Source organism: Camponotus floridanus, unplaced genomic scaffold (assembly GCF_003227725.1).
Source record: "Camponotus floridanus strain SB8 unplaced genomic scaffold, Cflo_v7.5 scaffold75, whole genome shotgun sequence".
Lineage (NCBI taxonomy): Eukaryota > Metazoa > Arthropoda > Insecta > Hymenoptera > Formicidae > Camponotus > Camponotus floridanus.
This window is the reverse complement of record NW_020229844.1, coordinates 614,091-630,044: the sequence shown is the minus strand read 5'-3', so window position 1 is coordinate 630,044 and position 15,954 is coordinate 614,091. Positions and strand designations below refer to the sequence as shown.

Genomic DNA, 15,954 nt, shown 5'->3' with positions numbered 1-15,954 from the left:
CATCTTTTTAAATTCATGTACAGTATTAAGATATGTGTATCAGAGCTATCGATAGATTGATTTAACATTACATCACGAAATAAAAACGGCACCGATCATCAAGATAATGTATTCAATACGATAATGACATGCCTCGTGTCAAATATACTCAAACGCGCGTTTGCTCGTTCAATACTTAGAGGAAACAACAGATTTATCGATAGTATCACTGTCTTTATTTAGTGGTGACATCAACCATAGCAAAAGGTTTTGAAGGTTGCCATTTGACGACGGAATTAACGTTGGGAGCGAAAAATCGTCCTCACTTATATAGGAATGATCTCACATCGCATTAATATTAACATGCAAATTGTTCGTAATCGTTCTATTACGTCTTGCATGTAATGAGCAGTTTTTGCTAATTGTCAGATTTTTTCTCGAAGAATGTTTTATGCAAACAATTTATGGACATTGGTTTGATCTTGTGCTCTAATATATTTGCATTCAAAACATGCTGTTCAAAACATTTTATATAATACAACGCATTATTGATTTGTTTAGTAAATCATTTCTGAAATTATTTAGATAATATTTTAATATATAATTTAGAATTTCCATAATTGTCAATATTATAGTATTAAGTGTCTTACTTTCTTTACTTTCTATTAGATAAATGAATTTCTGTCTTTTGCAACAACTGCTTATTACATTATTTAGATATAATTTTTAATATTTATTACAATAATTCGAATCTGACTGAAATGTTAAAATATTTGTTCGTTTTAATTGCGTTTATCTTTATCCTTTTCTTCTTTCTAAAAGAAAAATGAATGTCTCACGTTATGAAATGCAAAATAAAAACGAGCAAATGTGACTGATTATATCTTGCGAAAATCGCAATACCGGATCTCTCTTCGAACATTCTCGCAATTTTTTCTACTTAGAAATGAGTCTCGCGTGCAAAAAATCACCACGAGTGTCTCCGTCAGTTCCGGTCATTCGTTCATCGTAATAAATCGTAATAAGAATCTCTGTTATTTGTCGATATCGCAATTTCCGTCGATCCGCTCTTGCGTTTTAGAGTTTTTTTATTCCAATCCTCGCATATTTCTTATTATTTTCTCGAAAATGCAAGTGCTATCATCAGATATATACACGTCATCAGTCTGTGATCAGCTGTATTAGCTATATACTACTATAATTATAGTTATATAAATATAATTTTTAAATGATGTGATGGATAAATAAAGCTGAGATCTCTCTCTCTCTCACATGATCTTGCAAAAACTTTTAAAACTTCGAAGATTCATTATTAAAAATAATTATAATACGCAGAATTTTCTAATCAAACCGCAATTATTTTTAATTAATTACTAAATTAATATTCTAATTATTAAATATAGGAATAGTATTCATTATGATATCTTGCATTTAAAAAATGGCGCTTTTTATCCTTGAAAATTTGAAGAGAGAGACAGATTATTTCTAACTAAAAATTTCTATTTTAGATTCGCATTAAAATTCTCATCGAAAGAATTAAATCTTGATCACGAAAAGAAATTACAGCATCGAACGTAATAAAGATTGCTAGGTTTTTATTGCACGGCTCGACATTAATGTTCTTTCGGCAGTTAAAACAGGATAGCCAAACTGGTGACGCCACGCGAGCGAGAGAGAGAGGGGGGAGGAGAGGAAGAAAGAAAGAGAGAGAGAGAGAAACGCGAACAAGTGATCGCCCGTGAGCGCCTAGTTAAGGTTAACTGCCGCGCTGGTTACGACGCATGCCGGTTACACGCGACACGCATATTAATTCAAGAAACTAGTTCTTGCACAATGTTATGCGTGACGAAGAAATTTCAAGTGAATTCACAAGGATATCGCGAAGGAAACTGAAATGCCGAAGATTCGTTCCGAAAATCAGAAACGAAATTATCACCTTGCTTGCAAGTAAATAAATAATCATTTCTCTCTTTCTCTCTCCCTCTCTCTCTTATATCTCTTTTATCTATTAGTTTATATCGATAACAAAAAAGAGATACTACTCTGTTTTCTAAAAATTCGTTTCAACAGCCATAATCAACAGTCATTACCGTATTATAAAGAATGGCAAGGGATCGGAATTCGATTAGCAATGATATCGAAATGATTTATATTTCATTATTTTGTCTATATATTATTTTATATATAATGATATCGAAATTCCTCGCGTTTTAATAAGGCACTTTATCATTTCATCTATTATTTCATGCAGAGAAAAAAATGAAAAAGAAATACTACTGTGTTTTCTAAAAATTCGTTTGATCAAATAATTTTTTTATTAGTCTATGTATTTTATATCGAATACATTTATTAGTCTATTTATTATTTTATATCGATAATAAAAATGGGGAAAGAGCTGCTGCTGTTTTCTAAAAATTTGTTTCGTCATAATAATCATGATAAAGTTCAAGTTCTATCGAAATTACTCGCATTTGACGTACTTTAATAAGGTACAGATTACATATATATTTATTATATTAAATGTATTATACACACATTTATTCATTATATACATATTTATTACATCACATATTTATATCGAAATTACTCACATTCGACGTACTTCAATAAGGTACAAATTACATATATATTTCTACATATCATATTAAATTTATTGTATATACATTTATTCATAATGTACGTATTTATTATATCACATATTTATATATGCGACAACGGCACGAAACGCCGGGGCCTCGCACACTTGACCCCGGATTTATCTCGGGCGATCGGGCATAAATTTGAATCGAATATTCGCGGCAGCTGACGGGCGCGCCGCGGCGCGTCGCTGCGATCGGCCGTCTCCGGCGCACTTCGGGCGTGTTCGGCCGCGGGCAAAATGTCGTCTGCTAGACGCGTCGTCCGTGTACAGCCGGGGGTCGGGCATTCGTGACGCGAAAATCGTGGCGCGATAAGGCGATAATGCGCGGCGCGCGCGCTCCGCGCTCACGACTCGGCGGTGACCGATAGTTTATTGTTATTGCTCCGCCACGTTTCCCTCATCGAGACGGCTCGCCGGCCGATCGTCCGAGCCGCGTCCGTCTCTGTCTGTTGTGTACGAGTGTGTGCGTGGGTGCCGGTGGGAAACATCGATTTTCGCTTGTTTTCCGTCCTCGCGAGCGCGACTCCGGACGAGGGAGAGTCTTCGCCTCGCGTCGCCGTGAACGATGCCGTGGTGAAGGCGTGCACCAGGAGGCGAGGACGAGGATTATTTTCAGAGCGTAAGTTTCTTTATCTGTCTATCTCTCTCTCTCTCTCTCTCCTTCTCGCTCGCTCTTCCCTCTTTACGCGTGGCACGCGTGAATTACGTCGTCGCGTGGCTCCACCGCCGTCTGAAGTTAGTAGAGGCTCCAACTGAGCGTCGCGGCGACGACCGACAGCGGGAGGGAGCGATGCATGAGAACGCCGGAAGTGAGAATCCTCGTTACACTTGGCGAGCGGCTACGAGGTTAGCTCAGCCGCGATCGCGAATCGCACGCGCTGCGTTTGACAGTTGAACGACGGTCCCGTCACTCCTGGATTTTTCGATTCCCGTGGGTCTCCTCGCTCGATCGACGCGTCGAAGTCCGAGTCGCGATCACATGTTGCACTCTTGCGCCGGGGATGAGTGAGCGAGTGCGTGGAAAATACTTGATTCAAGTGACGTAAGGTCGGGTATCGCGAATGACGTTTCCTCGACATTTCTCGCTTTCGCTGATTTCTTCATTTCGCGATGTTACGCTACGCATTACGTTCGAGACGGCAACCGAGAGATGTGGAACGCTGATAAATCGATATGACTAATCCTGTTTTATTCGCGCAATTGCGGAAAAGTAGACACCAAGTGTCAGCGAGTCTCCATTATTTTCGTATTTAATTGGTGCAGTGAAAGAGACGCAAGGGTAATCAATTTTACGCAATCAGTTTTACAATCGAGCCTTGATCGAGCGTGAAAGAATCGAGATAGCGACGATAAACGCAACGAAAATAAGGTACGTAGTGTGTTGACGATCAGAGGGGTGACTCCTCGGAAGGTCGTCCTGTCGCGATTTCCGATCGATTATTCCGACGGGGAATTTGCGTGTCTGCCTCCCAAGTATCCCGCGATCTCGAAAGTTTCGATCGATTCCCCGGTTTCGCATTTCCGTCGACCTCGCGGAATTTATCGCCACCGCAACCCTCGACCTACATAAGTGCTGCCCGAAGAGTGGGACTTTCGGAAAAATTCGGAGACGCGTGTTGTGTCCGATCGATAAGCGGTTTAATAATGCGGCTTAACTTTCCCATGTGTATATTTAACCTTCTCGTTTTCGTAGAAAAAAAAAATAATGAGGCCTCTCTGGAAAAGTTCTCTCTGAAAATCCTATACAATTTTTTTTTGACACGTCACGATTTTTATTCTGTGAGGTGATGTCTCATCCGAGTTTATTAAAGAAATATTTCTTTCTTGGAATATCGAGATTATTTAATATTCAAGATAATTTGCGCATTTTATAGAAAAGAAAAAATTAGATAAAAAATAAAAGAAAAAATAATGTAAATAATATAAGGGGTAATATATTAATTTTTATTCCACTCGATTTTTCAATCAATCTTTTAAATTCAAATAAAATTCAGTGACAACTTTTTGTGTATTATACTGGTTTCATTTTTGTAATATATTCATATGAAACGGCAACAGTGCGTTATGAAAATATTGCTGGAAAGTGCGAGTCATAATAATATTCTTATCTAAACTGACTCAACGTGAGCTTATATTTTCGTTCGTTACATTTTCTTGTTCAAAGCAGCACAATTTTTTTTGACACGTCACGATTTTTATTCTGATTGCGAGGTGATGTCTCATCCGAGTTTCTTAAAGAAATATTTCTTTCTTGGAATATCGAGATTATTTAATATTCAAGATAATTTGCGCATTTATAGAAAAGAAAAAATTAAAAAATAAAATAAAATGAAAAATAATGCAAATAATATAACGGATAATATATTAATTTTTATTCCGCTCGATTTTTCAATCAATCTTTTAAATTCAAATAAAATTCAGTGACAACTTTTTGTGTATTATACTGGTTTCATTTTTGTAATATATTCATACGAAACGGCAACAGTGCGTTACGAAAATATTGCTGGAAAGTACGAGACATAATAATATTCATATCTAAACTGACTCAACGTGAGCTTATATTTCCGTTCGTTACATTCTCCTGTTCAAAGCAGTGAAATAGGTTGTATAAAAATAGACGTATAATGTATGTGCGAAGCTAAACGTGTTCAAAATTGCAAATGTTGACATTGCAAATAGACCCGGTACTTTTATCTCGGTTTATCGCGCATTTTTGGGTAAACATGATATCATTTTATTTACATGGCGTGCAAAGATCGCGTTGGAGAAGAGGCTGCGCTCGTCGCCAATCACGCGACGAGGATATGCGAGAATTAAAATTCAACCGGTCGTAATATATCCATAAGAACACGTGTCATAGGCTGAATTTTTTATCTCGAGCGTGGAAAAAGAGAGAAAGAGAAAGAGCCACGACCGGCTTCCACAAAGCGAAACGCGGCAGATGTCTGAGCTTTCGTCGGCGACCGGTTATAAAACGTATAGCACCCTCGTGAGACTTCCTTAATGGTCGCCCTCGTAAAACCAGATCCTAAAGGCGTCGTTTCGTTTCTCTAAGCAAAACTATCGTGAACGTGTGTCGCTTCGTACGACTCGCTAATATCATTAAAATTAACCGGCAGCATATTGTTGAAGAACCGGAGGAAAACCGCGAATATCTATTTTCTGATACAACCCAATTTTGTCGATTTTCGCATATATTATATCTTTAACACGGTCAGTGAATGAAAGAAAATCATGGTAAATTCCGATTTGTAATTTATTTAATGGAATAAATTGGCAGATAAATGTCTGATATATATGTAACATTATATATTTATTATTATTAATCTTATGCAAAAGATACATATTTTTACTTTGATTAATAAATCATACCAATTATTATAATTTAGAGAAACGGAATCAATGTAATAAAAAATCTTTTTTATACATTTATACGCACTTTTAAAATAAAAACTTTCTGGAGATGTTATTAAATTTTATAAATTTAATTTTTTAAGAATTAGAATTAAAATCCTTTATCAATAAATTTGATTCGCACTTGTCATTCAACATCTAATAAAAAACTACGGATTTTATTTTGAATAAAGCTTAAGTTAGAAAGTATTCTCTCAATGAACGAATATCAACGAAAAGATTTTCTATTTTTTAAAACATTTTTAATAGAAATGGCCGGTTTGTCCGAAAAATATCGCCAATTACTACCTGGATTTTATCTAAAAAATGTGGAATTTTTCGACCCTCGATAAAATCCCAAAGGCGTGGTTTCGTTTCTCTAAGCAAAACTATCGTGAACGTGTGTCACTTCGTACGACTCGCTAATTTCATTAAAATTAACCGGCAGCATATTGTTAAAGAACCGGAGGAAACCGCGAATATCTATTTTCTGATACAACCCAATTTTGTCGATTTTCGCATATATTATATCTTTAATACGAAAATTTAATAACACATCTCCAGAAAGTTTTTATTTTAAAAATGCGTTAAATGTATAAAAAAGATTTTTTATTATATTGATTCCGTTTCTCTAAATTATAATAATTGATATGATTTATTAATCAAAGTAAAAATATGTATCTTTTTAAATCCTTTATCAATAAATTTGATTCGCACTTGTCATTCAACATCTAATAAAAAACTACGGATTTTATTTTGAATAAAGCTTAAGTTAGAAAGTATTCTCTCAATGAACGAATATTAACGGCAAGATTTTCTATTTTTTAAAACATATTTAATAAAGAATTGGCCGGTTTTTCCGAAAAATATCGCCAATTACTCCCTGGATTTTATCTGAAAAATGTGGAATTTTGCGATAATCGAATAAAAGAGTGAGCTAATTCCTTTTTATGAAAAATTCCATCGTGCGACATTTCGTGCCTCTTGACGCGCCTCGTTGCGAATCGCTCGCCCAATTACGTCCAAACAGGCATTATTTCACGCGAATCGAAGCCGTTCGAAGCTCGTAAGTGGAACGGATATCCGCATCGCGTCGTCGAAAGCGTTGTAGAGGAGGGAAGAAAAAAAAAACGAGAAAAGAGCCCGAGGAACTCGCTTCCGCGCGCGCTACCGCGTTCCACTTCTTAATTACACGTGTTGCGGGTGTTCCTCTCGTGTGTGCGTTACCTCTTCCATTCATAGCGATTTCCTCGTAGACGAATGTGCGGCCTTAATGACGGCCTCGTTGCGATTTGACACGGCTTAAACGAGCGCGCTTTTGTTTCCACGGCCACGTTATAAACGCCCGCATTCGATACGATAAGGAGAGCGACGTTCGTCTCTTCCCGATTGTTCGCGATAATAAATATTCAACGGTATCCGCGCGAACCCGGCGACTCGACACTTCCGGAAACCCGATACGATTGCTTGGTAACGTGAATGAAAGTCGATCGCTCGATGGGCTTGGCCACATTCGTGGATACGAATCGCAAATAGAAGTCAATGGACGGAGATAGCGATAGTGGACGAACGAATAGCCAACGTTTTCATAGCGGTTTTCACGTCAAAGACGTTACTGTATATATTATGTATGCAGGATTGGCAGGAAAGGAGTATAGTGGATGGAAGAAGCCGCGGTGAATTCCGATTTTTATTCTCGTGGACTTTATCCGATGAAATAAACCTAGCAAAGAGTAAATTAAAAACTGAGGTAAATTAACGAAGTATATTAAAAAAAATATGTAACACAAAATATATTGAAGATATATTAATGTAAATATATTTATATCGTTTTATAACTTTGTACAAAATATACATATTTGCTTTAATTAATAAATTATACTATAATCACTATGATTTAAAGAAGAATGAAATCAATATAATTTGTAAAGTCTATTTTAATTCAAATTAATATGTGAAATACATTTTTAAAATAGAAAACTTTTTAAAGTGTAAAATGTTACAGATTTTATATTTTTAGTTTAACGAGAAAATTATAATGATATTAAAAGAATAAAAAATGTTCACCAATATTTTCCGGAAAATATCAATTTTCACTGGCATGGATTCTATCCAAAAATATATGGACTTTTGCCAATCCTGTATCAAAAATATTCCTGCACATAATGTGTATGATATGCGGAAACAACGCACACGCATTATGTGTAATCTACAATGTCTCTAATAGCTGCAAAGAAATAATGGTGAGAAATATAATTCTCTATTAAGATCTACGAAATTATTATTAAAGGAAAGAAGATTTATATAACATTTAAGAAAAATAGTTTCTATTCGATATATTATATTTATCTAAACTTATTGTATTTAATATAATATTTTATTATATTAAATTTAATATAATATATTATTTTATATTAAATTTAATATAATATATATTTAATATAACATAATATTACTAAAATTAATATATAATTTAACATTACGTTAAATTAATATTTAATTTAATATTTTATTATATTTATCTAAATACATATAATAGATATAACAATGTTATGAGAATTGTGTTGCTCCTACATATGTACGTATGTAATTATTAATTCGTCAAGGCCAAGGTCACGTTCTCGAGGTAGCTTGTATTTTCAACTCGTCTCCTAGGCAGCCGGGATTCTCGGAAGCGAGCGATTCGAACACCCCGTATAATAAAACATCGCAAAACGACCTCAACGAGTGGGGTGCGACGCGACTGGTGACCTCTACAACCCTCGTGAATTCCCCTTCCTCCGTCCTTCTCTAGAGGGCTAGAGTTTCACGCGATCCAACAGGGAATCTAGTCTAATCGCGAGCGCTACCGAAGACGGGAAATAATATTCCTCCGCAGGAACAATGCGAAGTATCCCGTTATTACCCGCGTTGTTTTCCTCCATTTCCCCATTTATTTTCCCTCGTGTTTCGCCGTACGAATGTACACAATGCGTGTAAACAAACGCGAGGTTCGACACTCGCGCGACCGCGCAAAAGCAAAAAGAGAGAGAGACGAGAGGGGGGGCGAGCGAGAGGGATAAAGGAATATACGTGTTACGTTTCTCGCAGCAGTAGACGCACGTGGGTCGGGACGCACGTGTCGCGCGGACGCTGGTGACAGGCGGCGGATCGGTGTCGCTTCGCGTGCAACGGTGTAAACAATGTCGATGAACGGTCGCGCGTCACGTGACATTGTGGTGCAGTGATAGTGCGAAGGAACATTGCCGTCGTACGACGAGGAAGAGCGGCTGCCGAGCATGGTGTAAGGAGGAAGAAGAATCGCACGGTTGCGGGGATCATGGAGTTCGAGCTGGACGGCAGCCTCAAGGAATGGGCGAAGGACAAGCCGCTGAGCATCCTGCAGCTCGATCCTGCCGACCGGGCCGTGCTGCGAATCGCCGGTGAGTACTTCAAAGGCATTTTATTGATTTTCCGCTTTTTACTATCGTCGCACGGCAGATGAGCTTCTTTCCCTCTTATGTTTCCTGGGATGTTGAGAATATTTCGCGTCAATCTGTGATGGTATCAGAAATCATCTAAAGATAAAATAAATGTTTTTTTTTGGCAGTTATAATTTAGCAAGCATCATGATTTCATTTTAAAAAGTATCAAAGTTTGGAGAAAATACGATCTTGTGTGAAAGAATGTTATTGCATTTTTTAGAATTCCTTTTAAAATTCTGCTTTTTACATTTATTTGAGATGATACAAGACAAGGTCATTCCAGTGAATATAAAATTTCTGCGAATATATAAATGAGAATTTATATTAATTTTTTTTACATTAAAGTGACTTTATAATTTAATCTATTCGGTTCAGAAAATAGACGTATAAATATACCTATATTTTTTTAAAGCGATAAATCTACAGATGGTCGATACAAAAGCACAATAATTGCAGTGCTTCCTCCTTAATATCCCAGAAATAACACGTAGAAAGGATGCTCTTTGTCGTTCATTTTGATTCTCTACAGATTTCTTATTCACGTAGCGCAAATGCACGGTGAGTTTGCAAAATCTAAAGACACTACCCGATGGTGCTGATTCACTTAATGCGTTTGCGTTTTCGTTGTAGCGTGCGATTCATAGGGTTTATAACGTTAACAACACTGACATGTCCGTCTCGTTCGTGTGGACTCGGTTATTTTTGACTAATGGTTATTTACATTTCACTGATAAATATAGCAGCAAGTGCAAAGCATTGTTCGAATGCGTATTTTATTCCCGGACGACGACCGGACAACTGAATTTAAACTATTGTAAACATCCGCGATTATGTTTTGATCATGATCAATGTCGAATCCACATGGCTTTTATCCGGTCAAACGAAATTTGAAGTCTAAATGTTGTTGACGTTATTACAGTTCGAAAACGTAACATTGATTAACAAAGAAATTTCTTAAAATTTCGAAAAACGATGAGTTAAAAATTAATCAATAATTCAATTAATTAATTATATAATGTGTGTGTGTGTGTGTAGTTGGAATATTCGTGACAACTCAAATAATTAAAAGTCCTCGCTTTATTTTCAATAGCGTTTTCTTAATTTAAACAAATTATTCGAGCTGTTGAATCAAAGAAATTGCAAAACTATTTGTTTAATCTATCAAAAATTATAAAATCATTGAAAGTAAAGTCAAAATTTTTCATTATTTGAGACTTTACGAAATGGTACATTAGTTTCACACAATATATTTTTTTTTATATAAACTGTAAAAAAATAGCAAAAATTAGAATTTATTATATATTTTTTTTATTCGTGGTCCATTTTTTCCGAGATAAATATAACTCATAGAGATAAATAGAACTCATTGTACAAGATGGTTCAATTAGCACGTGCTACTCTAAATTCATTATACATCTCAACGTAATCTGACACTGGGGAGGGATGTAGACCGAGATCGTCGTCTCTGTATCATTCGCTTATAAATTCTTCTCCCACGATACTGCGATGTCTTTCTACGAGATGAGAACGTGACGAGTGAATATTTTTATTAAATAATTTTTTTTTAATATTAGCGATATTTGAGAAGATATCATGTTAAGCAAAATTAAAAGTTAGTTTTAATTTCGATCGATATATATATTTATTTTTTTCTAAAGACGTCAACAATTACAATTCATATCTAGATAAATATGAGCATATAATAACATATAAATATAATAATTAATATAACAAATATAACAATTTAAATATAATAATTTAATATTCGAGATCACAAAGTTAGAGAGAAGACACAGTTGTATTTTCAATCTCAATATTCCTTTCAACAAGTTTACATAAAAAAAATATATATTGAAAGATATACAATATCTAGAACAAACTTATCTAAAGATTCTTTTCATATTATAATGTCTAAAAATATTCGCTTGTTGCGTTTTATACGCCTGACCCTGTAGATTGGATCGCTCGTAGCTGACATTATCATTCATTGAACCTTTGTGAGTTATTTATTGTCAAAAGAAATGGACAGAGATAAGAAACTTATTTTCTTTTGACGTAGAAACTACTCGTTTATTCGTCATCACAAAGTAAGACGCTTACTTTGTGTCTGAATATTTAAATAATATACTCTATAAAATGTGTATAATATAATATATTATTATATAATAAATACATATTTATAAAATTTTTATTTAATATTAGAATAATAGAATAAAATTTTTATTTAATATAATAATAATAGAATTATTTAATATAATAATAATTATTATATTAAATAAAAATTGTATTCTATTATTATTATATTAAATAATAGAATTATTTAATATAATAATAATAGAATACAATTTTTATTTAATATAATAATAGAATTATATAATAATAACAGAATTATGTTATACAATAATTACAGAATTATATGTTTTTTTTAATAATACTAATATGAAAATCATTCTTGGTTGGAGAGTCGTTATTTCGGTTATTTATTCCGCTGTTACTGTTCTGATTGACGATGATTGTGTCGATCAACGATGACCCTCGTAAGACTCGAAGTAACGAGCACTTTGGATTCAATTGTACGATTTGTTTTCTGACGACTCTGCTTCTTCGCTGTCAGTATCCTGCAGATGAGGGGTCACGTCAAAAGTAATGGATAATGAATGAAATTGATAGTCCGCTATTCTCTAAGATCACGATGTTCGATGGCTACATGATGGATAAAAGCTTTGGGCGTTACCTTCGGACTCTCAAAAAAATAGCATAATAACGTGATACCTCTGTTTTTGTCGATCACTTTAATTTCCGACTACAAGACGAACGATCTTTAATAAGCGGTGCCGGATAAACAAACAACTTTCCATTTTTTATTTAAAAAAAAATAATTAAAAGACAATTGGAAATAATTTTTCTTGAGATTAGTTTTTTACTTTTTCCGTTTCAGCCACCATTTTTGATAATTCATTAACCATTAATTCTTGTATCAAGATGCCCTCGAGTAATAAAAGATGTATATTTGTTAAAGATCGTGCGCGATCAATCATTTCTACGATGGCGCTCAAATTTAGCGCAGTTCCTTTCGCGTTTGTACATCGTGACATCATCCGGGATCTTCAACGAGGGTTGCTGACGAGAGCGGAAACCCGAGATTATTCCGTAAATATCGAGTTGCGCGTCAGAGATCGTCTTACCGCGATAAATTTTTTTCATAGAGACTCCTTTTCTTTCCTCCGAGATTCTCTCATCGGCGGGTCAAACGAGTTTAGACCTCCTCGGATTATTATCTGTCTCGCGCATGATGCGTGGGTGTCAATGGTCTTCATTATTCGAGGGTTCCCGGATGTACGGAAATGGGCATTTTTGTAAGAATTGAATAGCCGAGGGCAGAAGTCGAATGAGTATAAAATTTACATAGAGAAGAAACGAATAGATACACAGAGAACAATATCATTCTACTGTCAAGAAAAGCGATTATTCAGTTTATTTTTCTTTTTTTCAGTAATAGTTTTCTTCAACAAAGAATATATTCTTGATAATAATCTTCAAATATGCTCATCACAAGTGTTAAAAAATCTCATTATCATGTATTCAAAAGAATTTATTTTCTCTTGAAGAATATTGTAAAGTCGTATCAAAGAAAAATCAAACTTACGTCAACTCTTGTAGCAAGCAAACGAAATTTTGGTTTTAATTTAATATTCTTGACTAAAATACTGCATTTACTAAAATTCAGAATATATTCAATTAAATTTAATATTAAATTTATTAATAATATCAATTAATAATATCATGATATGCTTGAAATAAATAATATTTACTTGAATATATTTTTCTCTGTGTATATTCTTTTCTTCAAATTTCCTCACAAAGCATACATGCTAGATTTCTTCTCAAGGGAATCCGTATAATTTGACTCGTATTTGGCAACACGCGCGTTAACTAGGATGTCGAGCTAGGATCAGTTTCAAGATGCCACACATCACGTATGGATCTATTCGTTAAGCATTAATGGTCCGTGGCAATTGAAGTTTGTTATGCGCTATTAGTCATAAGGTGGCGTTTCGCAGTAACGCGTTTCGTAGTCATTTATTTGCGCGACGGTGATGTAATCCAGGAACTACCTGTCATTGTTGCGTAATTGAATAATAACGTGTCCACCGTGTCATCTATGAAATTTTTATTGGATTTCATTCCTCTCAATCGCATGCTCCATTCATGCCAATTGATTTACTTAGATCAACTTGGAACTTTTCGAAAATATAGACAATTTTTATGAACCTCTCTCCCTCTTTATTAATAAATGATAAATAAAAAAAAAACATTTTAATTATTTCAATTACATATTATATTTTTAAATATACTCCTGGACAAAATGAACGTATAATTTTTTATTTTACTTTTTCGTTAAAATTCAGACTTTAAAGAAAAAGTGAACAAAAATTATGCGTTAATTTTGTCCAGCAGTATAGATTCAATTCCACATGTATATGACAATATTTTATTGTCATAAAAGAGCGTAAAGGTCGATCAATTTATCTTCAAGTCAAGAAGTGTATAGGGTGTCGAAAATATAATATTGAAGCTAGGTTTTCATAGATTAACTCGTCAAACTGTCGACAGTGGAACGTCGTTTTTGTCTGCTGGTCGGGCTGGGTAGAATCGCTGCATCTTTTGCCGTAGGAAGTAGGGACAGGTTAGGTCAGTTCACATTGAGCCACGACCGTGGAGGCGGCAACAGGTGCTCGGGTCACGGTTCGATGCCCGGCTATATACGCCATCAGCCGCCTCTCCGCGTTCGCCTCTCTGCCTATAAAGTTCTATGCTTAGCGATGCTTGTTGCGCCCTCCACTTTTAATTATTGCCAGCTGGGTGACTTTCTCCACGAGAGCGTAAAAAGCCATTTTGTGATTAGAGTCTTGCGATACAGTATCACGATGATTATTTCACGATGATTATAAAGCGCGCCTTAATTATTTTATTTTATTTTTTTTTACGATTATAACGAATTATGTAATAATTTATTTATACAATATATAATTATATAATAATTTATATAATTATATAGTAATTTAATAATTATATATATAATTAATTATATAATTTATGTAATTATATAAAAATTTGATAAATAAAATTAAAAAAATTAAATTATATAATTATATTTGATTTAAAATTGTGGATATCACAATTGAACTTCCGACGGGTTAAAAGCAGGTTCTCGATTACTTTTCCAATATCCCTGGGTAAAATTAAACGAGGGTATGCATAAGGCACTCCTCCATGTGTCAACGCGTAAACGTAGGTTGTTTGAACTCATAGAGACTCTTTCTCGCATTGGGGACGTGTAGACTAAACGTACGTGTTGAGAGAGGCGTTCATTCGTCGGTATACGCTTTTACGTTTCTCCCCGAGCACAAAGTCCTAATGTAAATTTAAACCGCGAACAATGATCGGTCCCCCTCCTCTCTCCCTCGAGTCGTGCGGTTTTTCGCATTAATTCCATAATTCGAGGTCTAAAGACCTCGCGCGGATGTCGCGTTCTGTCAAGTCCATTCTTATCAGAAGAAAAAATCGCATTACGTACCACGCTCAGTTGATGTGTAATGTAATTGTCGCATAATTCGGAGCACGGAATTAGAATATTTCGCGATCATAGTCGCATTACGAATTTATATAATGCTGAATGGAGAAATATAAGTAACTGATTCAATGCGAATTAAGTTCATTGCTCGTATAAGGGCTTCTTGTTCTCTTCCACGATCTATCATAATATTATGCTCGAGAGAACGTTTTTTCAAATTTCTTCGTGTTATAAATAACAGTTTAAATTTCACAAGTATCACTTTATATTTGTATCACATTATGATGATATTATAAATTGCAGAAAAATAAATTATTATTGAATTAATTAAATATAAATATAAATATGTGATGCAAATATACATTATATTATGTGTGTTGTATATCACGTATATCATATTTATTATACAATAAATTATGTAATATGTAATTATATATTATATAATATATATTATATATTATTTAAAATTTTATTTTATATATAAATATTAAACACAACGCTCTTTTTTAGCACGTAAGAAGAATTTAATAAGAATTTAATATTTACATATTTTCATCAGCTAAATTATTTATATATTTTCAAAAAGTACGGGCGATTAAAAATTTTGAAACATCTTTTCGAACGTATTTTTTTTCTCTGTGACGACTTTCGAGATGTAAATGATACTTTAGAATACCGCTCGTCCGACTCGGGGCTTGCATGTTCCTTTGTGGTGTCGGTTGCTATGTAAATACCATGTACCCACCATATACCTGACGATACCGGGGTGCTCATCCTGACTTACTTGTTGACACGTACGTTATAATTATTGTCGCAACTCGGAATTATATCGAGCGACTTGATAAGCTTCTCTGGAAAGTAAAGCTTTTTACCACATTGCTTTTTATTAAATAAGAGATCTC

The 15,954-nt window shown here is 34.5% G+C and overlaps 1 protein-coding gene across 10 annotated transcripts in view; it reads left to right on the top strand.

Moving 5' to 3' along the window:
• The first annotated feature begins 2,924 nt into the window (after positions 1 to 2,924).
• LOC105256527 (microtubule-actin cross-linking factor 1) overlaps positions 2,925 to 15,954 on the top strand; it is a 129,288-nt gene continuing 116,258 nt past the window's right edge. For 5 of the 10 annotated variants that reach the window (XM_020029160.2, XM_020029159.2, XM_020029158.2 and 2 more), the window contains exons 1-2: positions 2,925 to 3,239; positions 9,104 to 9,435. In XM_020029160.2, the coding sequence (XP_019884719.2) occupies positions 9,333 to 9,435 (103 nt within the window). In that variant the 5' untranslated portion in view covers positions 2,925 to 3,239; positions 9,104 to 9,332. Of the gene's footprint in view, positions 3,240 to 9,067; positions 9,436 to 15,954 lie in introns of those variants that run through there. The other 5 variants (XM_011266526.3, XM_011266524.3, XM_011266525.3 and 2 more) reach the window with 3 other exon arrangements.